The sequence below is a fragment of the Battus philenor genome, unplaced genomic scaffold (genome assembly GCF_028537555.1).
Source record: "Battus philenor isolate CCGP_79_NKW_IND1 unplaced genomic scaffold, ilBatPhil1.0.hap1 SCAF_11, whole genome shotgun sequence".
NCBI classification, from domain to species: Eukaryota; Metazoa; Arthropoda; class Insecta; order Lepidoptera; family Papilionidae; genus Battus; species Battus philenor.
In genome coordinates this window covers 15,297,950-15,325,350 of record NW_027181673.1, presented here as the reverse complement: position 1 = coordinate 15,325,350, position 27,401 = coordinate 15,297,950, and the positions used below count along the sequence as shown (strand labels likewise).

Sequence of the window (27,401 nt, the reverse complement as noted above, 5' to 3'; positions counted from 1 at the left end):
CTTATATTATCAAAATCCAAAATGGCCGAATGCAGATAATATTGCGTATTTTGATTTTAATGAAACAAGATAAATATTTTACTCCCAAACATTTGAAGATCTTATTTATTTGCAAAAAAAACTAATCTAGATTCCATTATTTTTCATTCCTATGATATTTATAACTTTCATAACATTGTCATTGCCATCTGCCGTAAAATAGCTATTATAATTTCATAACTCTGGCGCTTTTTGACCCTAGGGGGCGTAAGTAAGAAGTAAAATTATACTTACAAGACATTTCGATCGTTACATACAATTTCATAGTTATTTTCTTTAAAAAGTGTTTATAAAAAATGAACGTATTTCTATAAGTTACTACAATGTTACTAATAAGCTAACCGAAAAGTTATTCTCACTGAGGATTAAAATAAGAGAAAAATATATTCTGAAGACCGAAATGAAAGTCTGTACTGGCTTTGATATTAATGCGATTCCTGCATATGTTTTGTTCATTTTGTGATTATTCCACACGTCATGACTTATATTGGTTATCAACATTTACTATTAAGTTCATGCATGTTTACAGATGCATTGTCTATGAAATTATCCAGATTATATTTAAAATAATTTGTAAGTTAAAAAAAAATCTTCTTTACTGTTTGCAGTAAAGGTATTACTCTAGGTTAAGGATATAGTTCCGAGGTGCTTGAAACATCGGTGGTCCACCACTCTGATGCAAACAATGTAGAAGCTAAGATTAAGTAAAGGCAGGGACATAATCCGCCGGCGGTCAAAGCCGTGCTAACTCGTGTGCAATCAAGCGCGCGTTGCGTCAAAGCTTGTCGTTGAATAGCTTTCAATAGCATTAACGGCGACAGCAAGCCAATGTTCGGGTTATTTGGGATTGCGTAGAGTCGGCGACGTTTGAATTTTTTGGACCACACGGGAGAACACAACCGTAGCGACGTAGAAGAAAAAATAAACTCGGTTCACAAAGTTTTCGTTCATATAAAGTTGATTCATTCTTGTCGGAGTTAGCTTCCGTGATGAAAACCTTGAAATAATTTTCAATTTCGAAAAATTCAAATGTTGCGAATAGGCAAAATTAATTAATAAAGCTTATTATTGTATTAATAATTCAATTCTAAATAAACAAGTATGTGATTACTTAGTATCATGCTGGTGTTCCGTGACAAATACACGGTTTATAATAGGAAAAATTGTTAGACGCCAGAAACTGGAATCAGATTGTACTTGTACTATATTGGCATCACTTAACTTAAAGCTACGCGGGCTCCAAATGCGTTCTGATCTAAGAAAAACCCACATTAAACTCAGATTTTTGTTATGGTCACATTATTAAGAATTATTATCACTTAACAATTCTTTAAGGGAATTTTTATACAAGTTTTTGTTTATTGATCTTTTCAAAATTATAGCTCGACAATTTATAGATGATATATGGGAGTTGTAGTTCTGTACTCAGTTGTCATAAAAGATTTGCTAAATCTTTAAAGTTAGGTTAGTAAGGTAACTCGGGCTAGTAACCGGATGAACGTGGCAGGTCCGCGTCGGGGCACTCTTCGAGCGAGCGTCGAGGAGTCAGAGGGAATCTAGCGTCTCTCAACAGCCTTTTGATGTGATCTCGGCAAATTATACTCAGTTCCTGTTCAGATAAAATTGGAGTTTCCAATCCTTAACTTTAGGCCCGTAATATTACACGTTTCTGTATTGATGGTAAACTGTATGCGTTCATTATCCTGCCTACAATTCTTTTAATATCATTCCAGTATGGGTTCAACGGTCTTCTATATACTTGTCTCTGCCTTGAATAGAATGTCATCAAGGCCTTATATGCGGGAGAGTTGCGTAGGCAGCAACGCAAGCTATTTTATATATATAGATATATATACATACATGATTCAGTCAAAAAAGAACGCACACGCTACTACTAGCTGATGTTTACGAGACAAGGTTATTCGGTGAGTGCTTAAACATGATCGGATGCCACCAAACGCCTCGCTTAGCAGTTCTAGTGACAGAGCCTGGTTCAGGAAACAGGACAAGACTTTCCTTTGCAAATAGCAATAAAGGCGGTCAAATGTAAATTCAAATAAAATGTAACTCAAAATGTGATATAAAATGTGATAAAAATGTAAACGAATAGAAATAAAGATAAAATGTAACATGTAATGAGGGAGGAATGAAAGGTCACAAAGTAAAAGGGAAAGATAGCAGAAATGTGGCATGAATGAATAGATTGAAAGAATATGTGAAGAACGAAAGGAAAGAATGGAAATAATAAATAATTATGTGAAAAAATAAATTGCCCGTAAAGTCCCTGTCCCACCAAAGATAGGGGTACGAGAGGCCCCCAATAGCGGGGGCCATAAAAAAAAAGTAAATTCAGTTAACATTGATTGATGTTGCAATAAAATGCAGCGCTTTACTTGCGCCCTAAAAGTGTTGCGATATGTACAGGGGCAAGAATTGACCGGAAGGAATAGTTTCTGAAAAAAAAAAAAAAAAACATATTATGGTGTTTGTAAAAACTGGACTTATTATAGATGAAGATTAGTAAGGGCAGTGAGGGGTAAATTCAAAGAAATTTGTATAATATAGCAGCACATCAAAAGACTATGGTTAATGTAAGAGATGGGTAGATGTGAAGATGTTGAAAATATATTTGTTTTACAAAAGAGAGCCATCCGAGCTTTTCACAGCTTAGGACCGCGAATCTCCTTAAAAAAGCGGTTTTAACAGGTCAATATTGTTACAGTGGCCTCACAATGTACTTATGATAATCTCTTCGACGTTTACAATAATCGTAATAAATTCAAAAAAAAATAGGGACGTCCATAGTGTATCTACAAGGCACCGTGATGAACTGGCTGCAACAAAGTACATACTGCAAAGAGTCTCTAGTTCATTTGTAATGAACGGAATCGGATTTTTTATTAAAATTTTACGATATTTTATTAAGAAATCTGATTCCTTTATTACATTATCGACTACCATTAACAAAATTGAAAGCGCATACTAAAAGTAAATTGACGGTATAAGCGAACATTTAAACGGCAAGAATTCTGGATAGTGATGTCGCCTGATTGGTTTTTATTCATTTAGGTTATATCTGATAAAGTGGATATGTGTAAATTTGTATAGTTAAACTTTATTAAAAGACGTGTTGTTGTAGAGTTTCTTCCTGCTTCTTCTCCACAGCTATAACACCTTGCGAAGTAGAGGAGAGTCAAAACAAATAGAATAAAAAGAGTCAAAGATACGTTATCGATCATTATGAGTTCAAGATCAACATGAGTAAAAGTTCCAATGTTTAATTAATGTATTTTATGTTTATCTTTAAGATGAGTGTGTGACGGCGTTTGCAGGAGATAAAATGCATTGATGAAGTTATAATAGTTTGAGCACATCCCTTTGCGGGTGTGCAGATTAGTTGAGAAGAAAATAAAAGAAGTTGATCAGAGGTTGTATAGGTAACATTAAAAATATCACACACTGTCCTTGTCTGTAAGAAGTTACCTACAGTGACAAGATCATATTACTAATGAACTTTATATATATTTAAGTATAATATTACGTTTTTATTTTTGACTAGCTTTTCCCGCGGCTTGGTCCGCGTATAATTTAGGAAAAACAATTATTATACACAAAAACTAGCTTCAATTACGTCTTATTACATTACCTTTAAGTATAGATCTCTTTTAAATCGGTTCAGCCATTTCAGAGTTTAACAGATAAACAGACGGACAAGCAGATAAAAATAAAAAAAAAACTGTAATTTTGGTATATGTACTATAATATATATATTCATGTAGTAAAGAGCAACTATATTAACATTAAAAACAGACAATCCAATTTTTTTATTTGTATAGGTAAAAGGCATATGTAAAAGATTACAGATAATAATAATATACTGATATAGTAAAATTGGACACGTCATCGTTGTCGATGAGTCGATTTTAAATCTTAATTTTAATTTCTCGTCAGTAGTAACGCTTCAGTATCACTAACATTTAAAATAAATATATTTATGCCAAAGTTGGTTTGCTTTTCCTTACAAAAGCGCTGGGCAAACGTCAAGCGTTTGTTGCAAGAATTTTAATCCTTCAATGGCGGCCATTGTCCAGCTCCCGAGCATGAGGGTGCACAATTATATTTTACATTACATCGTGAGATTATAAGTGAGGACCAAAACTTTGTGTTTAAAAAAAATGTATGAAATAGTTACAAAAAAAAATTCGTTGACATTATTTCATTGTTATGGAAACAAAGTGTAAAAAAGTGTGTCGTATTTTTAAATTAATTATGTGAATATAACATTATATTTACTTCAAGTTTATTAGTTAAAATTCTTTTCTTTTGATTCTTATTTGGAATATATTTTGATTTCGTTACTTATGACTATACTCGGCTAGGGAATGTTATTACAAATATATCTAAATAAAAATTAATTGGTTTTCCCATTGCTTACACAAATTTATAACGAATTTATCTTTTATGTAGTTATTAAGAAAATAATAAAAAAAATAGAACGTTTCTTGATGAATTAAAAATTTTCGGAAAATGATATGTGTAAAAGTTTAAGCTTCGCTCGTTTGACAGTTTGTTTTGAGGTTAGAATAAAATGCTTAAAGCTAAGGCATGGCAACATTTATAGAGTCCGCTAGTATATATAAATATAATATGATTCATTTAACTCAATTTCTTTAACAGTAAAACAAATTGCAAAAAGAATATTCTTTGTTTATTTTCATTTTCGTTCGTAGGAGTTATTAAAGGAGTGACAAGCCGGGAACAACGAAGCCTCCCTAATTAAAGCAGACACTTTTGGGCGTGATTAGTTTAAAGCCTCATAAATAACAGGCTCGGCCGCTTTTGTAGCGCCAGCGGTGGGGAAACGTCTTATTGTTTCGCCGCGAATTCTGTAAGCCTTTTTACAATCACCTTTTATTTTTTCTATGAATTCAGAGTTCCTAGTCCCGTTATGACGTTATTTATACAACCACCGGCTGAGGTTTTACGTTCAACGCTTCATTGTTATATTACTCTTCTAGTTTTCGTTAGCGACAGTATCGTTTCATAATAGATGCACACATAAGGTTAAATATTGGTTTGTAAGTAGTGATTTGTTTAAGGTGTAAAAGTTTCAAATAGGCGAACGTATAGCGCATATGTCAGCAAAAAGCTTTCAAGCTTTTATACCTATAAACTATCACTTTGTCAAAAACTATCTCGTATCACAAATAACACCACTAAAATATCGACATATCCACGCACCGAATCTCTGAAACGTGATATATACCAATCACCGGTAGACTGTACAGCCTGACATAAGGATCTCGGTTCTAACATAAATATAGGTCTAAAATTTTTAAACAACATTTTTTTTAAGTAATAATTTAATTTTCCTTTTTTTATTATTAGTTAATATTTTAATGCATCACAAAAATTACCAACAAGAAAGCAACGCAGTACAATCTGCGATTACGACGAGATATATATACATGTTACAATGCCGCAAAAAAATTTCATTCATAAAAAAAACTTTGTATACCTCTCTTTTTACAGAAGGTCGCGATAGTACATAACGGTGTAGGTAGTAAAAAACGGTCTGGTAAAGGGCATCCCCCGCGTGACGCACGAGTTCAACGGAGATCGCCATTGGCTGTAAAGCTGCGCGTACGCAGCCCGCCCTTGCACCGCTCACCTTATGCGACCTATTGCGCAACCAATCGGGGACTGCTGTTGCTTCAGACTACAATAGCCTATAGTTATATAACATGTAATAACTACAGCGTGTTCTCAGTAAACAGTGGCACATAGTTGTCCCTCGCGTCTCTTGACATATAAGGTCATAGTTAATACGATACAATAGTTTATACAAGTTGTATAAGCTGCATGGTATTAAACCACTGCATTTATCATCGTAGAGAACTGAGTTGTGTTTTCTATATAAACAGTTGAAAAAATAACACGTGGTAACACCGCATAGATTTCAACGGCGCTAACGCGCTGTGACGCGGTTTTATGAAGTCAAATGTGCTATTAATAATTGACATTACTATTCAATATGTAAGTTTTATATTGTTAGCAAAATACAAACTAAAATTGTTATTTTTGTTTAAAAAAATGTAATATTTTCGCCTTTTAGCTTAAATATGACATCATGACAGAAGACAGAAGAGAGAGCAAGAATTTTAAAAGCAATTTAAATAAGTTATAATTTTTTTAATCAATATTTATTTTTCTGAACACCACTATAATTAATATATCTATAATGTGTTATTAATAACCAATTATATTCAATAGCCATCGGTTACACGAGCAATGTGCTCCGCCCAATGCCATTGTAGACGAGCAACTCTTCGAGCCACGTCGGTGACATCTCATCTCAGATTCGATCTCGCAGCGAAACTCTGAGCATATCTCCCTTCATAGCTCTCTGGGTAACCTTGAGCCTTCTTATGAAACCCATCGTAATAATTCTCGGATTCATATGTTATAACCTGCAACACATATTGCCCAAAGACATTCGTCTTCAGCGGTATTTTGGAAAACGTGTTTATTTACTACACATGTCAGAATTATTAAAACCGATATTAGACATATAAACTAGTTTTCGTAGAGTTTCGCTGTGAGAATACGGGCACGTGGCGGTAAAATAACACTTGCGCTGACAGATGTCGCAGCGCGTCGCCCGTCAAAGGGTTTATAAAGAAAACAAGGCAAAAGTAATTCAAAGATCAGGCCAGGCGTATTGATTGCAAACTGACGCGTGTGTCGAAAACTGAAATAATATATTATTAGTGTTAAATTTCAACACAACAAAGAATTGTTTATTAAAAAATCTTCTCATTTCTTTTATCAATATCATAGTTCTGCTATAATTATCTGATTTTTTTGTACATATCTTTATTGTGTATATAAATCAAAATCTATGGAGCTGTGCAAATAATGTTTTCTCTCCCGCTGTTCCGAACCCATTATAAAAACGGTTCGCAAAATAAAAACTATTGTTGTTGGAGAAAGTGCAGTTCATTTCCCGCCAAATTCGTCCGCCATTGTCTATGTAGACCGGTGCAACCCTTTTGTGCGAATTTTGCAAAATTTGCAACTACAATAGTCTTTGCAAATTGTATAATTTGCATGTGCTTTAGTTTCCATGGGTACAGTTAACAGCCTATGACATTTTGAGTTATTTATCAAAGTTTGTTGGCTAGAAGCAGCGTAATAATAATATAAAACCTCCTCGGTAAAAAAAATTAAAGGAATTTTAGTACATAATGTTTCATTAACGTCGTTTAAACCACATAGACGCGCTCTGCAAGGCATAAGCTTCTTCTAAAGATATGTATGGGGAGATATACCATAATCGCCTCGAAAGGTAGGTGTGTTGGCGATAGCAGTGTAGAAGCTGTTTTCTATCTTCTGAACACATATTTTATTTGTAATCATATAAAATTAACATATAAAGTGTGTGTGGAGGGCTACGATCGCAAGTCTTAGTTCTTTACCGCTGGGCGACCGCTGCTTGAATATTGTACTTTAATGACAAATAGTCCTTTACAATTTAAACTCTTTACTTCCACTACACCCTACTTTATTATAAATTCCACTTTTTTAAATTATTTTTGGAATCTATATTCCACGGACATAAGCATCTGGGCCTTTGTTTTTTAAAAAAATATTTAGTTTACTGACCAAATTTACTCTAGTCTATTAAACAATTTACTAAGTAAAACTTAAATTATAAAAGATAAAAAGTGTCCAAATACATGTCCGGCTAACGTAAGCTTACCAATTCGACTTTTAAAAACTCATATATTGATCTATCGAATTTCGCATTCGATTAAAAGCGCCGGTGTTCTATGCCTCTATTAACGAGTCGCATTTTAAACATAATTTTAATTTACTTCGCATAGAATCGTGACATTGGTTTGCGGTTAGCATACGCCATTGTACCGCAACCCTTTTCTATGCAGTGAAACCGTTTTGTATTGTGAACGGCTGAGATCGATGGGCTGCCGTCTCTTAATAATGCGTGCATTCGATATCTATCTTGCCATTTCAATCAACAATTGCTAATATTTTTTTGAAGAGTTCGTGTGAAAAAAAATTATGTAGTTGTACGTTTGTGAATAGAATATGAGTTAATCTTTGAATGACTTTCAATATTACATCTTTATTTGCTACACAATCAGTTTTTTGCGGACATGGTCACTATCGTATATTAAAAATACGTTCTAAATTAAAAATAAAAATCAATACCGAACCGTTTATATATAGTTAACGTGCTTTTGATATATTACTAGGCTTATTCGTTATAAATCACAGCGTTGAAGTTTTTAAATACAGAGTGAACGCTCAAAACAGACGACGATATTTTAGAAACCACAAAAATAACACGATCATCATTGAAATCGTGTTTTATTGGAGACATAACATAAGCCATTTAGATATAAATCTTGTCAATTTAAAATGTTAAAGCAATATTTTTATGGACACCATTTCCATATGTTTATTATTATATCCGTTTCTATTATATCCATTGCTAATAAGTCCGTAAAAGATGACAAAAATAACTATGATTAAAATTATGTCATTATGTCAACCTTTTTTTTTGTTAGCGACGCGTTTTCAAAACACGCAACTGACCATAGATAATATAATTGAATGTCCAAACTTTTCATAAAACCAATTGAAGCGTCATAGGAAGCAACTGTCAGTGTACGAGTCCACCCCGCGCTTTTTGTCCGAGCTTCCGGCTGCCATCTTGTCGACGCGTAGGAACCATTTGCCACGGTGGTCTAATTTATTGTTACGTTCACATTAAAGGGTTTGTTATAATGGCTATAGAGGATGCGGATCAAGTGTTCTGTGACGGGTTTGGACACAACCTAATCTCTATAGGGTTGAATGGCTATCGATAACTAAGATATTTTTCAACGATACATTCTCACGGGAATTTATATATTACTAAAAATGAGTTTCAATTCAGCGGGATATGTGGAACAACTGATCATATAAACATTATTCCTAACTAGTTTTTCATCTATATTCCTAAACATAAACCGATCAACTGCTGAAGTGCATATAAATTAAAAATAATGTAATTATAGACATAAGCACGTGACAATACAACTTCAATTTAATTTATGTGATTTAATGTACTCAGTAACTTAGAAAAAGAAGAGAACCAAGGTCATTGCAATTAAAACGAACGGCTAATGTTAAAGATATGGGATTGGAAAAAAAATATTCTTTTATATTGTGCATCTAATGTGATGTTTTTTGCAGCATTTAAACAATTGTAAACAACTTAATTTGATAATGAAGTCAGGATTCATTTTAAGAGTGATTACTGCCCACAGTTTTAATTGAACTATTGAAGTACCAGTTAGTAAACAAACGGCGGGCAGCGCGTGGCCGGGGCAGCGCGGGGTAGCGCGGGGCCGAGGAGGGAGCGGCGAAGAGGGTTTCCAGGAAGCTAGCGGTACCGTTAGCGTCGGCCGCAGGTAGCGGTGCACCAACCCTTCGCTTACCCTCTCCCCTGCCGAGTAAGCCCCGCCTACAGCGACCCCACGCCGCCTGGGTACCCTCGCCACTATTAGTGCATCGTGCTTTCCAAGAACAAGACGAGCTACATCATGTCCCTGTGGACCCCTTACGCAGACGAGGCTCTGGACCTGAGTCGAACTGCTGTAAAGCGGGAACGGGCGTCTCCGGAGCCGGAGCCCTTGGAGTACAGTCCGGTCAGATTTTACCCTCATCCATCGTCACCGCCCGACAGCCTGTCTATTCCTCATCCGTGCTACGTAGGCTACCACGAAGCTCCCTGCGTGCCGTCCGCTCAAATATCACCGGAATCCGCGGGAAGTGGGTGGTCACCGAGATCCAGCCACAAGTCACTGTCGCCTTCGAGGTCTTTGGATGCATACGAAGCGGAATCTCTCTCTGAAGACGTTGAGTACCTAGCGTTTGAAAGAGATGCGCTGAGAGCCATGGCGGAGAAGAACGGTGGTACTCTTCTGGGGAATAATCCGCGGATGCGGAGGGCCGTGCAGACGAACCAGGCCGCCGACGACTCTTATCGCAAGCAGAGGGAGAGGAACAACTACGCGGCGAAGCAGAGCAGGGACAGGAGAAAGCTGAGGGAAGTGAGACTCGCATTTCAAGTAACTTTTTTGAAGAAGAAGTTGGCAGATCTAAGAGCGCGGCTGGAAAACGGGATCTGTGCTCGCTGCTAACGGTAATGCCGCTGCTGGAAGAATAGTCCAGACCACACAGGCAACTGGATTTGTCAACTCGGGGCCACGTTGAAGACTAAAATGTATTTATTAGTGATATGTGCAATTGGCTTTGTAAATTAGCATCAATATCTAATTTTATATTTATACGAGATAATTCTATTATTTTAATTATTAATTTGATTTATTTAAATGTGTTCATAAATATTTTTAATTAAATTTTACGTATTTAGGATGTACTAAATAGTTGTAAATGTTATTTTTCAATGTGTGAATTATTTTTATTTATGTAAAGTGTCAAATATGCATAGTAAAAATAAAATATAGCGAGAAATTGTATTGTTTTAATTATGTAGCATAGAGTACTATGTTGTTTTTATTTCTTTTGGGTGGTGGGCGTTGTGATTTATAGTAAACATATATTTTTAATATTTAATATTGATGCAGGAAGCCACACCGACGGCATCTGTAAAAAGACACTAATTGGCTGAAAAAATATAATTTAAGCGTGTTACGTCTAAAGTTCAATACGATGTCAGAGCGTGGGAAAATACTATATATAAAGAGACGCCCAAACTGTGGACTAACCACATTTAACGATACTTCACAAAACCTTTTGTTTTTGAATTATTTTAATTTTATTTTTAAACATAGGTAAATATTATACTTTTTATGAGCTACGTAAGATATTAAAAATACATAGTTTCTAATAATAAAATCTATTATTGCAGTACAATAAATGATAGATTATTTCCATTAAATAAAACAATAATGTTAAATGATGACTTTAAATGTTATTTTACTAACTATGTATAAAAATGAAAATATACATTATGATTTTAAAAAAATAATCCTCAATTCCCGCGGTCACGCTAAATTGAAATAAACTGCCTCGTGTGATAAGACACCAGTTTATACTTTATTACATTAAGTATATTTTCCAGCGTGCATAATAAAGCGTATTAAATTAAATTAAAACTTGAGAACGATATTATTCATATTTTTTAACATGTTTCTTAATACCTTTTATAAGGTTGATATGGAAATGAGAAAATTACAAAATGTCGTAGAAACTGGAAAACTTTCATGAAATATACCGACTGAAATTGCGCATTTGACAGTTCACTTTGAACCTTCACAATTGCTAGTGCACGCGCTGCTTGTTCAAGTGTTTATTGATCACAGCATTAATTAATTTATTTCATAATTAAACTGTAAACAAGCAATTGGAACGTGAAAGGTTAATGATTTATGGCAGTAAAAATTATGTGACAGTACGTAATATACGAGGCTATTGGAAATTGGTGCCAAGCTTTACAGGGATGAATGTATTGTTCATTTGTTAACTAAAAGGTTTAAAGCTTTAACACCATTTTTAATAATTTTCCATAAAGTGGTCACTTTAAAACTCTATTGCAGGGGTGCCCAACTTGCGGCTCGCGAGTCACACGCAGCTCTTTGAAAGATTATTTGCGGCTTGCGATAAATGTATTACAGTTACCTTTTCATTGTTTTATTATTATAAAAGATCTATTGGAAAATTTAAACACCGATTAATATTGACTAACCGGTGTCTGAAAGAATTACTGAGAAGTGACGAAAGACATTAAATATTTACGAAATTATAAATAATTATCAGGAGTATAATAAATGTATTTGATTTTTAATATTTGAGTTGATCACAAATATTTTGAATTTTTATTTAATATTATTTCATTAAACATAATCTATGTAATTTTTTGTACACTTTTGTATACGTTTTAAATACGTATTTATTAGCAACTAGCGAAAAATTAAAACTTTACAGAAAATGTCTCTTACTGTGAAGGAGTTTGGTCACCTCTGACTCATTGTAATACGACAGACCAGTAACTTCTGACGGCACAAAGTCTGCAAAAACGGATTGTAAAGAATAATTCATTTAAGTGTGTAATCAGCTGAATTTCTAAAAATGCTTTTCATAATTATATTATCTTCACGTTGTTTACTATCACTTAAACTGTTTATTTTTGTACAGAGTGCACTGTACAGCGAATGAGTTATACATTAGCACTTTTAAAGCTTTTATAACTTTACAATTGCTTCGTATAATAAGCGACATATACCACGTTGCAGATATTGTTTCCATGTTTACACGTATTATTTTAAATCGTCCAAGTTCAATTGATGTCGAGATTGTTGTGGCGGGCTTTCATGCGTTCAATAAGATGCTTTGTACATTTTAAGTGTAATGCCAACATGTTATTAGATTTACCGTCTATCCGCTATTTTAAAAACTATAGATCAAACATTTTATTGCGAATATGCCAAACAGTCAAACTGACAGACTCTTTCAGGAGACCAATTCAACTTGAAATGTTTTATTTGTCATCTTTTGTAAATAACGTGCGTGTATATATGTGTATACACTATTTACTTGTATTTAGGTTTCTGGTTCGAACTGTTTATGCCCCCAGTTTTAAGACCTATTTGTCTGTTATAACTAGAAATTAAAATCAATATTGATAATGTTTTTCCCCAACACATACATTTGTTTTTATCTCGTCTCAATAATAAACTTTTGCGTAAAAACGTTGGCAGAAATGATTGAGCTGATCTTAGGTTTTGCATTTAACACACACACACATTGGCAATTAATTTTTATATATGTATAAATACATTGTATGTAAAATTTTAAAAAATTCTATTGTCGATATAATGACTTAAGTAACATGATAATTAAAACGTCAAAATATAATTTAGCAAATATTTAATAACGATAGATCACATCAAATAAACAACAAGTCAGTTGAGAATGTAAATAAACAGTGCAATTAGCACTTCCGCAATTACTTTGGACTCCGTAACGACTTTGTTTGCGTCGCAGCGGGCCACGACACACGACATCCAACGAGCGGCATTACTAATGATCGGTCTAGACTCGAAGGCAACAAGATTCTAATTCTCCAGGCAATAATTATATTTAGCTGTAAACCTTATATACAAATTAAAACATTAAGAACCGCTCATGAGTTTTCTCGTGTTTCGGGTTCCGTCTTTTACGGATGGATCACGAAATAACCCGTGTTTTTTACAAGCTGTCTCTGGGTGTATTATATAATTGAGTATTTACATCAACAGCCAATGTATTAAACTTGATGATCAAATACTTGGTCTGCCAAGAAGGCCGACTGATGGCTTGCATTTGTCTCATCCATAGTGAAGAAAAAGATCTCATTGCTTGCATCTGAACAGATAAAACTAATAAAACCTGCACGAACGCACAATATATAATAATTATTATAATTGTTTTAAATAATACCCAAAGTGCATCCTATTTTACAATTATAAAAAATTAATTCAAGTTAATTTTTTATATAAAAATAGTTATTAAAATTATTAAAAAAACATTTTCTTTTAATAACTTGAAAGTTTAACAACAATTGCTTTATAAATAAAAAAGTTATGACGATTTTAAAACGTACAAGTTTGCCCCAAAACGTGGCGTTGCAAGCGTATGTCTTACAGATGTGGTCCTTAATGCGTTAATAAATAATTTTAAATAAAATAAACTCTAAAATAACTGTAAAGGGCACTCCTGCAGATTTCCAATATGACTGTTTGAAAAAGGCTTGCGTCCAGCGCTTGCCGCCAACCTCAACAAGTTCATCTGTTTAGGGTGGACGTCATCTTAGGGACCTAGTAGTTATCTTGTTCTTCACGCTATTCATCTATCTGCCCAATAAATCACGTAAGAGATATTCAAAAATGATTTATTTTTTACAAAAAATTTCAATTTTATAACAGTCATGACAAGCGATAGTAAATCAATCCAAGAAGCTTAGACCAGTGTTAGCCAATATCTCGGCAGTCTCAGAATCCTTTACGATAAGTTTTGAAGTGGCCCCAGTCAAAACCACTGTGGTAGCCCTTGAGCCTCAGTATAAGCAGGTTTAGACGATGCGCAATTGATTTTGTCTCATAAAACTCAGTGAAGCTGTAAATCATAATATCATTCCGACCTTAGGACATCCACAGCTGGACAAAGGCACACACCATAGTTTGCTAATTGGACCGGTTGGAAGCTTCCTGCGTGCACTGACTGTCTACCTTAGTTAGTTAATTTCTTTAGTGTACGGATCTTTTCACTTACATAATGAATACCCGAGTATAGCTTCTATTTATATGTTGTACGAGCTGCATGTGCCAATATGCAAACAGCATTTGTAAATTACCATGGAATAGGATCTTTAATAATAACAGTTACATCTTAGAATATAAGCTATACAACACTGTACAATGCCAGCATGTTTTAAAACATGCATTTAATCTTGCAAATAGTATATATATTATAGTTGATAGACACTAAAATAACTTGAAACCAAACACATTGGTATTTTAAAATAATGCAATATATATCAGCATTAAATATGGCGTCTGTTTATTTACAAAGTAAATCCCTAAGCCAAATGTCAACACGGCACGCGGCGCAACCGCTGGACCACAGATAATATCTTGCCAAAGATAAAGAGTGATGCGTTTTGACAGATCACGATAAAGGATTAGACCCGCAGTTGCAAACGGCACAAGCCCGTCTTTTCAAATCCCAGAATTCCCGAAAAGATAAGGAGATATACTTGCCATATGAATTAGATAAACTTGAAAGCTGACACAGCGAACAGCTGAATTATTTAGATCGTACGTAATACTTTTCAAATTAATAATTTTGCTAATAATGTCTACAATCTGAAGAGTTTAATGAATTAACAAAAATGAGTTGTGATATTTAAAATCCTTTATATTGAGACAAGCTCGGGCAACATCACACAAATCACATGGGATTTTATGCTTTATAGCATTATTTATATGATTGATATTATAATGTACACAACAATTTGATAAATTTTATATAAAGGAGCAACTGTTGAGTTCCTTGCCTGCTTTTCTCAACAAGTCAGCGTTCTGAGCCGGTGAAAGCTGGCTACTCATAATGTTAAAACAAGCGACGATTCAAAAATACATGAAAAAATGCCTATTTCAGTATCATCATTCATCATCTATACATATATAACGAATATATCAGAGGTTCGTTTAAGGTAGCTCCGATCCCCAGCAAATTACAGGAAAATAGACTGCGATGGTATGGCCACATTCAACGAAAACCAGATGACCACGTGGTAAAAACTGCCTTAAGTCTCCGAGAATTCCCAAGAGGGAGAGGGCGTCCAAAAGCTACGTGGTGGTCTAATATCGGAAAGGAATTGGAAACTCTTCAACTTGATGCAGAGACAACCCAGGATAGAGTGGCCTGGCGCAAATTGATAAGGAGACCCGACCCCAAATAAAGGAAAAAGGGAAGGAAGAAGAAGAAGAGTATCATCATTCATCATCATGTATTCCTATGTTCCCAAGATGGGGCAGAGGGCGTCCACAGTGCGTCGCCATCCGGAGCGGCCTTGAGTCTCGCGCTTTATATCATTCGTACTCTTTCAGTGTAGATAATCATTATTTGAAACTTTTTTTAAGATTGATACAGTTCATTCAGTGTCTGGACAACAGTTTCGCTTGCATAAATTTTTTAACTTTCCTTAATTTATTTGGCGTTATGTAATAAGAACAATTTTAACACTAGTTTGAGTATTTCGTCCATTAATGTTAACAAATAATTTGATAATATACTTATATATTCTAGTTATTATACTCTTTAAAAGCAAAACAATTTTTTTCAACCTTGGTGATTAAATTGAGGTGATTAGAGCATTGTCAGCTCAGCGCCAGGGAATTGAGACCTGCGATTGTAGGTCACAGTTTCGATTTCCGGGATACAATCTAGTATTATTCACATTTTATGCTTTAATTGAATTGTCATTGCTCTCAAACAATTTTTTATAAGCAGCAGCGTCTTATGTGTACCATAATACTATACTGAAATCGCCAACCAGCCTGCCAAGCGTGGTGATAATGGTAATTCCCCCATTTATTTCTTTGGGGGAGGCCTGTGCATTGCAGTAGGTGTCTTCGGTCTGAAACTGCGACTGGAACACTCATAGCTAGATGTTTTTAGTTAGAGAATGCTCTAGAGAAGAGTTATATTTAAGTGTAGTTTCTATCAGGCCATGCTCTTACGGCATATTCTTAACGACGTAAAGAATAAATTATCCAAAGTGGATAATTCATGCACAATTCAATTCATTAAGCTCTGATTCTACTTGGAAAGCTAATCTAGTGAGCGATATTAGCTCAAAGTTTCCAATTTACAAGCACGACGCGCGGCATAAATATTACATAGTGGCTTGTGCGAGGGTAGCAGGATAGGGGTGCGCCCTTCAGTCTTCATAATGCACCGCCCCTACACGCGCCAGTGACGCGCCGCCGTGGCGAAGATTACGAAATATCTCCTCTGTTATGTCTATACGTTATGTATGTTATTACTAGTCTATATTTTACTAAGAAGCGCTAAATCATAATTCATTATCTATACTGCACTTTGACTTGCACTCCATTCGCGATAAGAATAATTATTACTTTCAGTGAATCATTATTATTTTGCTAAGCAATCTTGACTTGAACGTACTTCCAATTCTGTAAAAATATTTATCTTATATAACAGCCTATGCAGCTCGTATAGCTTGGTTAATAATACGAGGTTTAGACTAAGCGCATTCCGCGACTGCTAACTATCAATTCCAGAATTCTATCATCATCAACATAATTTCAATCGAAGTTGTATACAGAGCTGCCTACATACAAAGTCTTACGATATTCTTAACCAAAAAGTTCTTTTTGTGGGTAGACGAATAACCTTCAGCCTCCAGCGGCCATGTTTATGATTTTTTGCCACTTCAACTCGCCAATCTGCAGGGCTTCGTGGTTTAAATTAGATCAATTCGATTCCACCAACCTGGTCATTCCTGGTGCGATATCTGTACGGCGCTTTGAGCGACTGTGTGAACGTCAATGCGACAGGAAGTGAGAAACTACGTTCAGCCGTAGGTCATCACAGCAAACACATATCGGTCTTAATACTTCGATTTAAGACATTGGAATATTGGTCGAGAAGTTTCTTCGTATACTGTACCATTTAAACAAACTTAGAATAAATACATTGATTTTCCAAAGAAAAGTATCGATACATTATCAGCAGCATCACTGGCTCGTTGCGACTGCCCACATGGGCTATCGACTCCAATCGATAATCCTTACCTAACGCGATGCAACGAGGGGCGCTCCGAGGGTGCTGCCCCGCGGGCTTGTGTAACCAAGGCCCTCTCGCCCCGTGCGAACACACCCCACGTCGACGCCATGGCTACCAGATTTATATTACTTCCAAGCTTTAACTGCGTTGTAGTCTCAATGATTGAACACATATCTTTATTGTCCTGAAATTATTTAGTTTACAGAAGTTTAGGAGTGTTAAAGAAAGAATAAATAACAAATATATTATAATTTTTTGAGCAAATTCCTTTAAATAATATCTCTATATATGGTAACGTATAATTAAGAACACGAACTTTATTTAAATCATAACGAGAATGTATATAAAAACAAACAAATCGCCAAATGAGTTGCTAAGCGCAAAACTCGAAGACATCTTGATCAAATAACGTTTAAGAACAAGGCATATTATTTATCCCATTTTCGTAAACGCATGATGAAATTTTTCAGGAAGGATAATTAGTAAAAAAATCTCTTTTACTTTTACATATAAATGATAGACTGAATAAAAGCACCTGTTTCCATGTATGAAATATTAAACGACAGATAAAAACGTGCATAACAGATGCACTTAACTGTTCTCTTCAAAGAAAGTGGGGCTGTGCAAGTCACGCGGCGAGGTTCGCTGAAGGATGGTGGACATGAAGAGTTACAAAATAGACGGGACGACGAGGTATCAGAGCGAGAGGATGATCTATTGCCAGATGGCCTGACGAGATGGTGGCAACGGCAGGTCACGGGAGGTTTTTGACCCTGAGGGGTTCATAAAAACTTAGTACAAAATTATTATGACTATTATCTGAAATATTTAATTATTAATTTAAAGTCATTTGTATGGAAAGAAAAAAGCTTTATTATTATTAAAACAGAAAAACGTGTGGAAGTTGGCATACAAAAACATCGTGTGTCATATAGCATCAATGTTATTTATTTTTCCAAATCAATATCATCCCCTTTAAAGGAATCTCCGGTTGATAAAACGCACTCTTGCCAAAGCTTTTTCCAGTCCTCGAAACATTCAGAATAGTCTTCAAGACCTTCTTCGATTAGATTTCAATCTCCTCAGTCGTGTCAAAACGGCGTCACCGCATTGGCCTTTTGAGTTTGCTGAACAGCCAGTAGTAACACAGATCCAAATCAGGCGAATATGGTAGTTGCAGAAGGAGTTTTGGCGCTTTTTTCCAAAAAATTAAGCGTTTTTGAAAATCGAAACTTGACGCGTTTGAGATACAAAATATCCTTCAATATTATTTGGACCAAGCTCGATGATTTTTCAACACTATCAGCGAGGTCCCTAATTGTTGATCGTCTTTTTTCAAGCACCAAATCTTTCATTTTTTGAATGTGGCCCTCGTAAATTATAGTAAATGACAGCTTCAACCGTATTTTACATCACATTATTACAATAGTCTTGCAAGTAACGAAATAGGTAACCTATTGTGTAACAGCGCAAAAAACTTAATACTCATATAACTTATAACGTCCCCACATACATAAAACACACGCGCATAAGCTTCACATATACACACAAACGCATTAAAGTGTAAATAAATATTGTATACGTGGTAACAGAATATATAACTTGAATATTTTTTTGTTGTTTATGTATATTTGAATGTAGCATTTAAGTACTACGTTACAGGAGTTAGTAAAGATGCCAAGAACATACTGGAATTATAATTACATATCCTGGAATTTTAAAATAAATCATTAATAAAAGAATTAAATAATTTTATCAGTATTTTCTTAATACATTAAATCTAAAATAATTACCCTGACATACTTTTCCTTTTGGACCACAGGTCAATAACCTTTTACTGCACGGAGCTTGTCTAGAAATTTCGATATCCTTACTAGAATTACAAATAACTCCGACAGTCCGGTAAAGTAAATGAGTTTAATGTCTGAATCGAGGCTTCTGAGCTCTCGTCTTAATTACTGCAAAGAGATTTCAGCAAAGCGCCTTCAGTAATCTGCAACAAAACTTCATCGTCAGCAAATGTCATTATAAAATATTGCAGCACACCATTACGCATAGATAAGGACACTCTTGCTCAGGTATTTGTAAATCTGAATAATACAGGATGATTGGTTATAGGTGTTAAAGGTTTAAAGCAGTGAATGTACTGATCGATTGTCAGCAGAAAGCTTTACAGCTTTTACACATATTTCCAAGCACTCTGTATAAAGTGATCAAGCTGATCTGTGTTACATTAGTTTATTTTTTCTATAAAATATTACAGAGCTATATCTCTTAACAGCATAGAGTCTGCAGTAACCAATACTTTTAAAAGACTTTTTAGCTGTATTATCATAGCGGTGTTTAATATTTCTGAAACCATTGAGTTTTCGGATAGATTGGACCATGGATTAATTTTTAGCAAAAGTGCAATATAAACTACTCAAAACAAAATAGGGCCCAACGCAACTTTGTCTCTAATCGTATTTATAAATAACTCATATACTAATCATTGACAAAATGAAGCACTACCACTTCTAGCACACATGTTTATTGGTTCATAATGATGTTTTAAAAGTTAAATTTTTTGTTGATTTCAAGTGGGTAGACAAAAAAGAAAAGTGCTTAAATTTATCCATTTCTTAAATTTTCAATCGTTTCTGTTCTCAGTCTTGCTTTAAGCGCAATACTTTGATCACACTTTGTTTAGTTTTGTTTTTTTCGTTTCGGCATTATTCCCGATTACAATGCCAGGTTCTCGTCGTCATATGGATGTGGAAACTTCGACAAGGGCAGTTCTTTTGCTTCAAGAGGGAGAATCGCAAAGATCGGTTGCATCTCGCCTTGGTGTGTCACGGCGAGCTATTCGAAACGTTAGGGAGCGGTTCCAGGGGACAGGTAGTGTGGCTAGAAGACCTGGATCAGGAAGGATTCGAGCCACAACTGCTCAAGAAGACCGGTACATTCGATTGACTGCGCGCCGGGACCGCACGACAACCGCCCGGACCTTGCAATTCCGGCTAAGGCAATCTACTGGCATACGCGTTAGTGGTCAAACCATTCGGAATCAACTCCACGAGGACGGGCAACATTCTAGGATGCGTATTATTCGTTTAAAATTAACAAGTGCTCACCGGGAAACACGTTTGAGGTTTGCGCGTAAGCATCTAGATTGGACCATGGATAATTAGAGGACAGTACGTGCGTGGAGAAGAAAAGGAGAACGTTTTACTGAACCATGCTTGCACGGTACTGGTCGTTTTGGGGGCCCGAGTGTGATGATATGGGGCGGTATAAGCTTGTTAGGCAAAACAGAGCTGGTGATCTTGAACGAAGGGACGGTCACTGGAGCCAGTTACGTCGAGCAAGTAACCCGACCTTATGTCATCCCATATTCACAAAGAGTACGTGATAATTTTGTGTTTATGCAAGACAACGCTCGTGCGAATACAGCTAGTCACTCAGAGGGTCACTCAGAGGGCACTTTCTGATGCCAATATCTCGGTTTTACCTTGGCCAGCAATGAGTCCCTATCTCAACCCGATTGAGCATTTATGGGATCAATTGAAAAGACGTCTTAAAGAGACCCATAGCCACGTTAACAGCCAACAGGACCTCATAAACGCGCTGAAACTGTGTTGGGAACGAATACCCAACCAAAACATCACTCATCTGATTGAGAGTGTTTCAGATAGGCTCAGAGAGTGCATACGGAGCAAAGGAGGTCCTACTCGATACTAAAGAAAAGCTCCCGGCAAGTTTATTAAAAACAAACAGTGACTATAAAAGTTTTTATTGACAGTCTACTTAGTGCTCATTTTCTCTAAAAATGTGTATTTGAGTGTGTTGCGATAAAATTAAACAATTCAAACGTTATTTTGTGTTTACTTAATGTGTAAAAGCCTAATTCAACATCGACTAATTGTAAAAATTTAATAATCATGTATGCACATAAATTACGGGGCAAAATGATGGTGGGCCCTATTTTGTTTTGAGTAGTATATATACACGTTTAAATCTTTTACATCTGTAGGTGATCATCCTGTATAGTAAGTAGAATGTGGAAGATGTCGACACTCCAGAACATTTGAAAGTAAATGAACAAGTTATATATTTACAAGCGTTGGGCTTGCCGGACAACTAACACGTTTGTATGACGCGGACTGGACCGTTACTCGATGGTAAGAAATGACCAATATTTAGCTACTTCCGCACATGCAGTGATAAATCAGAGTCCGAGACTCTGTGTTTGGCACTAATCGGTGTAACATAACTCCTGAAGATGCCCCGTGGAGGGGTGAAACACGTGTTGAGTAATTTGGCGGTGGCGGTTGTGTGATTCGCATTGTTTGCCGCATACGCATTTATCAGCGTGCTGGCGGGCGGTGCATTTTATTGCATGACTACCACTGCATGTGCGGAAGTGGCTAAATATTGGTCCTTTTCTTACTTAGGATTGACTTCCACGAGGTAACGCCTGATTCCATTAAATATGTTACTCGATGGGTAACTAGTTTTTGCACGATTGCAAACAAAAATTTCCTACTAATCCTTTGAAAGGATTTGAAACTCAGAATTGTCGAAGTCGTTTTGTTTATTCATTATTCAATATTTTGACACTTGTATGTTTGCTATCGGCCTCCTGCTGAGTAGACCAGTGACACAGGGTCGCGGGCAGTCGCTGGGCACGAGCAGCCCAAGACTGGTCGTCGTGGCGTTGTGATGGTTATTTACTGTCTGATTGTATTCAATATTTAAATTTATTATTCATATATTTTGTAGATGCTGTTTAAATTATTTTTGGGCCAAATTAAATTACTTTTCTCCGAAAAAGAGTGGAGTAAAAAATACACTTTCCATTATTAGTTTTACAGCTTCAACAACTCGATTCATTGTGGAGTAGATAGCGGTAGCTTCATTTTAGTACAATGGCAATAAACAGCGCTATTACAGCTAGCCGGAGGACGGTTATATAACAAGGCAACCGCCGACAAAACTTACTGCCAAAGGAGTCATAAAATATTCGAAAAAAACGCTGTATCGCAAATAAATAAACATATTATTGTTATTATACCATCAATGCAATTACTATTTATTTATATGATAATGTTTGTGTTAAGACTGTATGAATGTTTTTTATATATCGTAAATATTATTTAAAAACGACACAAATTTGAACTATTTCAACATTTATACCTGTGTTCCCAAGATGGGGTAAACGGCGTCTACAGTACGTCGCCATCCCGAGCAGTCTTGAGCCTCGCGCTTTACTTCGCTCTGCGTGATTCCAACTGCCTTTACTTCTGCAGTGATCGTCCGCCGCCAGGTTTGCTTTGGGCCACGTCTTTGCTTTCCTTGAGGATTCCATTTTAGGGCTTGCCTCGGTATTTGATCAGGGTCCCTTCGGAGCGTGTGTCCTATCCAGTTCCACTTGCGGCGTTTGATCTGCTGGTCGATCGGCATCTCACCGCAGCGTTTCCAGAGATCTGCATTAGAGACTTTCTCAGGCCAGTATATACCGAGAATACGTCGAAGACAGTTGTTACGAAGACTTGAAGTCGACGCAAGATATCTTTTGAACTTTTTGCTTACACTTATTTATGTTCAATTAATTGTAGATAATTATATTATCATAATTTATATAGCGTTTCGCATGAAGACACCCTTAGATCGATCTAGAACCATGTTGCAATACAATACAATGCTCGTATTTAATTGGTCTTGTCTCAAGAACAAAATACGTAAAGTACGAATAAAGTAAAATAATGGTCGACATCTTTTTAGAAATCAACCCTGCACGTCCTATTGTGAAAGGATTAAATTAAATTCTTAAAAACAGGGCAAATTTAAGTAGCCCTGCCGTCCATAAAATACGGGTGCATTGATCGCTGACAATGGCGGCTGCGCAAACGTCAATTTATGACACAGATTAAAACAGCGCAGGTAGGCGGCACGCGTCCTCAACGTTATAAAATGTTTTGTTTTTCGTTAGAATTTCATCAGCAGCTACCTTTGTTCTTCTTTCTGTCGTAAATAATAATAAACGAGTTCCTAGCTGTAAGCCCACACCAGGACCATTTCTGAACGTAAAGAACTTTTGTTTTATTATGTTATTTTTAATTTAATAACGGTTTTTGCATTTTATTAATACTCCAGTGGAATGAATATTCAATTTATGATCGCTAACTATTGTTTCAATTGAGATTGGCTCATTATTCACAACAAATTGTGTAATTTTTTACATATAATAAAGTAAAGATTTGAGTCGGCGTCATACGACAGAAAAGTAGATCATGTTTATGTATGGAGACTACATTGTTGCTTAAATTGTAATTTATCTCGTAACATTTGTACCATAAACTTACTTTCAAAGACGTTGACATTAAGTTTTGAATGCCGCCAAAATAATATATATCTTTAAAGTCTTAGATAAGTACTAAACACTTGTGACGTCACGTGGTGATGCTTCTCTATATTATACTGTTGAAGTATCTAGAAGTTTTTTTTTAATAGTCACCTGCCACTTAGAAATCCCTGCCATCACACGGCATGGATTTGTAATCTTTGTTAATTTTCAAACAATTTTTACAAAGAACATAAACTTTGAATGTAGAAGTAGTAGCCTAGAGATAGAGGACTGGTACTTACGATCGTATGTCGCGGGTTCTTTGTGCATTAAATATATAGGATTGTCAATGCTTAAAGACAAGTTTCTACAGAATGTACAGCGGCGTCATCTGCGTACCGTAATATTGCACTGCGATCGCAAACCAGCCTGCCAAGCGGGTCAGTTACGGTATATTTACCCATATTTTGGGGGAGGCCTATACCTTGCAGAGGGCGCCTATGGCTTGAAAGATCATCCTTTCAGCCCATTGACGATGAATCTCAATAACGAACTATTTAACAAAGGTATATATGAAATAGTTATTTCATATTTACCATGGGTTGCCAAGTCATTTTCCAAAATTTCAATAATTTCGAGAGCTCTGAATACGTAAGTATTATGTTTTATTAAGAAACGATATCCATCGAAAATATATATTATTGTACGAAATATTAGTATGAAATCTAAATGTAATATTTAGAATCTTTATGTAGCATGCACGTAGCTCCGATCCCCAGCAATTTACAGGAAAAAAGATTACGATGGTATGGCCACATTCAACGAAAACCAGATGACCACGTGGTAAAAACTGCCTTAAGCCTCCCAGAATTCTCAAGAGGGAGAGGGCGTCCAAAAACTACGTGGTGGTCTAATATCGGAAAGGAACTGGAAACCCTTCAACTTGATGCAGGGACAACCCACGATAGAGTGGCCTGGCGCAAATTGATAAGGAGATCCGACCCCAAATAAAGGGAAGGAAGAAGAAGATGTAGCATGCACGTGCACAGTTGGTAGTTTTTAACCACCCGCTAAACGCGTACATTGTTGACTCCGACGTGATCTAAACTGATCAGAGTATTGTGGTTGTACTGGCCGGCAATACGAGGTTTTTAAATGAACGCTACACATCTATGCGATTTCGAATTCGGCGACCTGCCAAGCCCATGTTATAACTTGACAAGTGTACAGGCTCCTCAACGATAACTATTTAATTACTGTAAAGAAATCTAAGCTTTAGTAATCAGCGATCCCAATCCCGTAGAATAAGTAATTGTTAAAAAGCAAACAGTGATTAACTTTGGGTAAAAAAACTTGCATCTAATGATGTTGTTTTGAAGCGACGCTGTGTCGTGTGTCGTTATCTAATGCGTTTGCAGCGCGGCCGCGCTCCGGGGCGATGTAACCCTTATAATTATCACACGTAATGAGATAATCATTACAATTTAAGTCAATTGATTTTAATTAAAATGTTGTTATCTAAATTTTTTTATATATCATTATCTCATTTCGCCGTTTAACGAATGCTAGAAATAGATCTCCCTCATAGGTTGTCAATATAAAACAATAACTGGGAAAATCACAAATACTAATATAGCAAAGTAAAGAAGAAATTTAATGAGAATTGTAAAGGATATAAAATAAAATGCATAAAAATACTATAATATATAAAGATCTATCATTTTCAGACCGAAAGGTGCGCAAAAACGGGTGCCTTATAAACATAGCGAGTAAGAATTGATTATAATCTCAATGTATAACTATGTATCTATGTTCATCTTAATCATATCAACATAAGGTCGACAACTGTTGGATCTTTGGCTTCGCCCATATGTGGTGAAAAGCGCACTGCATACAGCTTTTATCGTCTTCTCAATCCCTAGAAGGCCACTGCCAGGTATATGTTTCCCCTAAAGATGTGTATGGCGGGTTAAGCCACAATCGCTGCGCTTAGCAGAAGACTTGGTGATCGGAGTGTAGTATGATGGTACGCAGAGAACGTTGCTTCCCATACTTTAAAAGTTTGTTAGTGAGCAGCGACAATCCCATTAACACACAAAGTATGAATTACATGAGATTGTATCCCGGGAGTGGAACCTGCGACCTACAATCGCAAGTCTTAGTCCCCAACCACTGCGCTGCCGCAGCTCGCTTTCTGCTTTCTTAATTATCTTTAATTTTGCAGTTAGAGCAATTATATCCAAAGCTTTATTGTTACTTAAAATTCTTTACACTGTAACATGATTTGAACGATTTCTTAACTATAAATATAATATACTAAACTAACTAAAACTATAACAAACAAAACCTCCACAGCTCCGTACTCTTCAAATATAGGGTCGCGTTAGAACCTTCCTAGTTATATTTAATGTTGAAAGAGGTAGCCATATGCGAACCAAATTCTATTATATTTTATACCCAATTGTTTCCTAGCATTATTCTTTCGAAGTACACAAATGATTGTTATAAATGATCCCAAGTGGAAAATAATGAGATAATAAATCTCCGGTATTAAAAAATTGTAACGAGGGTAAGGATTTAATCCTTAAAACTATGCAAATATTAAAATTCGCAAGAACCGTAACAACAATTGTCACGCGAACCGCTAGCACGCAGGCAGCGCGTGGTGCAGGCGGGGTGCAGGCGGGGTGGGGGTAGCCCCGCCCCCTGAGCCGCCAAGGACACGGCGTGCACTCAACAGGGTAGTCAATCGTGATCGATACTTCGAGACGGTAGTGCACCAAAAATGGCCCTGTGGACCCCTTACGCCGAAGACTACGTTCTGGACTTATCCTCCAAGTGTCAACGGCAGAGCCCGCCCGCGCCGGTCTATACAAGTGAAATTGGATATGGATACGTTCATTCATATCCAGCGATGCCAACGGCTATGTATCCGTGTCAACCATATCCAAGATACGCCCCCGCACCGGCGCATTCCCCTCTGTCAGGGGAGAGCAGCTATTCATACGCCTCCACACCCCTGAGTCCGCCCGCCTCGCCTCCCAACCGCCGCGCGCAACCATCCAGTTCCTCCTTGCTGGACGTCGACTCGCTCTCCGACGACCCTGACTTCCAAGCTTTCGAGAAGGATGCTCTTAGAGCAATGGCCGAGAAGAACGGTGGGACTCTCCTCGGAAACAACCCGCGGATGCGGAGGGCCGTGCAGACGAGCCAGGCGGCCGACGACTCTTATCGCAGGCAGAGGGAGAGGAACAACTACGCGGCGAAGCAGAGCAGGGACAGGAGGAAACTACGAGAGATACATTTGGCTCTGAAAGTCACTTACCTGCAGAAGGAAATTGCCAAACTCAAGAGCCAGTTCGCCGGCAACCCTTGCGTCCGCTGCCGTCAGACGTACCCTGCCTAAACGAACGCGGGAGTCCGCATGAATATAAAGATTTAAGTAATTTATTGGAATATGTTAAGAGATCGATTAGTGCAATGTGATTGTAAACACCCGCAGAGGTTTAGTGCAATTGGTGTTTGCTGTTAGTTGATAAGTCCTAATTGTATATTTAACCATAATTTGTAATAAAAGTATGTAGACAACTTGTCATTTTTGTTAAACAAACCTAAACCCCGTAGTTTAATTGGTATAAAAATTTTCTGATAT

At 36.4% G+C, this 27,401-nt stretch overlaps 2 protein-coding genes across 2 annotated transcripts; both read left to right on the top strand.

Annotated features, from left to right (window-relative positions):
- The first annotated feature begins 9,478 nt into the window (after window positions 1–9,478).
- Window positions 9,479–10,622, top strand: LOC137931064 (CCAAT/enhancer-binding protein alpha-like). Its single transcript, XM_068774468.1, has one exon. It carries the CDS (start codon window positions 9,651–9,653, stop codon window positions 10,248–10,250), a length of 600 nt encoding a protein of 199 aa, XP_068630569.1. The 5' UTR covers window positions 9,479–9,650; the 3' UTR covers window positions 10,251–10,622.
- A 15,883-nt stretch (window positions 10,623–26,505) lies between these two features.
- LOC137931214 (transcription factor VBP-like) lies at window positions 26,506–27,401 on the top strand. The gene has a single exon (XM_068774627.1). The coding sequence runs from the start codon at window positions 26,535–26,537 to the stop codon at window positions 27,153–27,155; it is 621 nt and encodes a 206-aa protein (XP_068630728.1). The 5' UTR covers window positions 26,506–26,534; the 3' UTR covers window positions 27,156–27,401.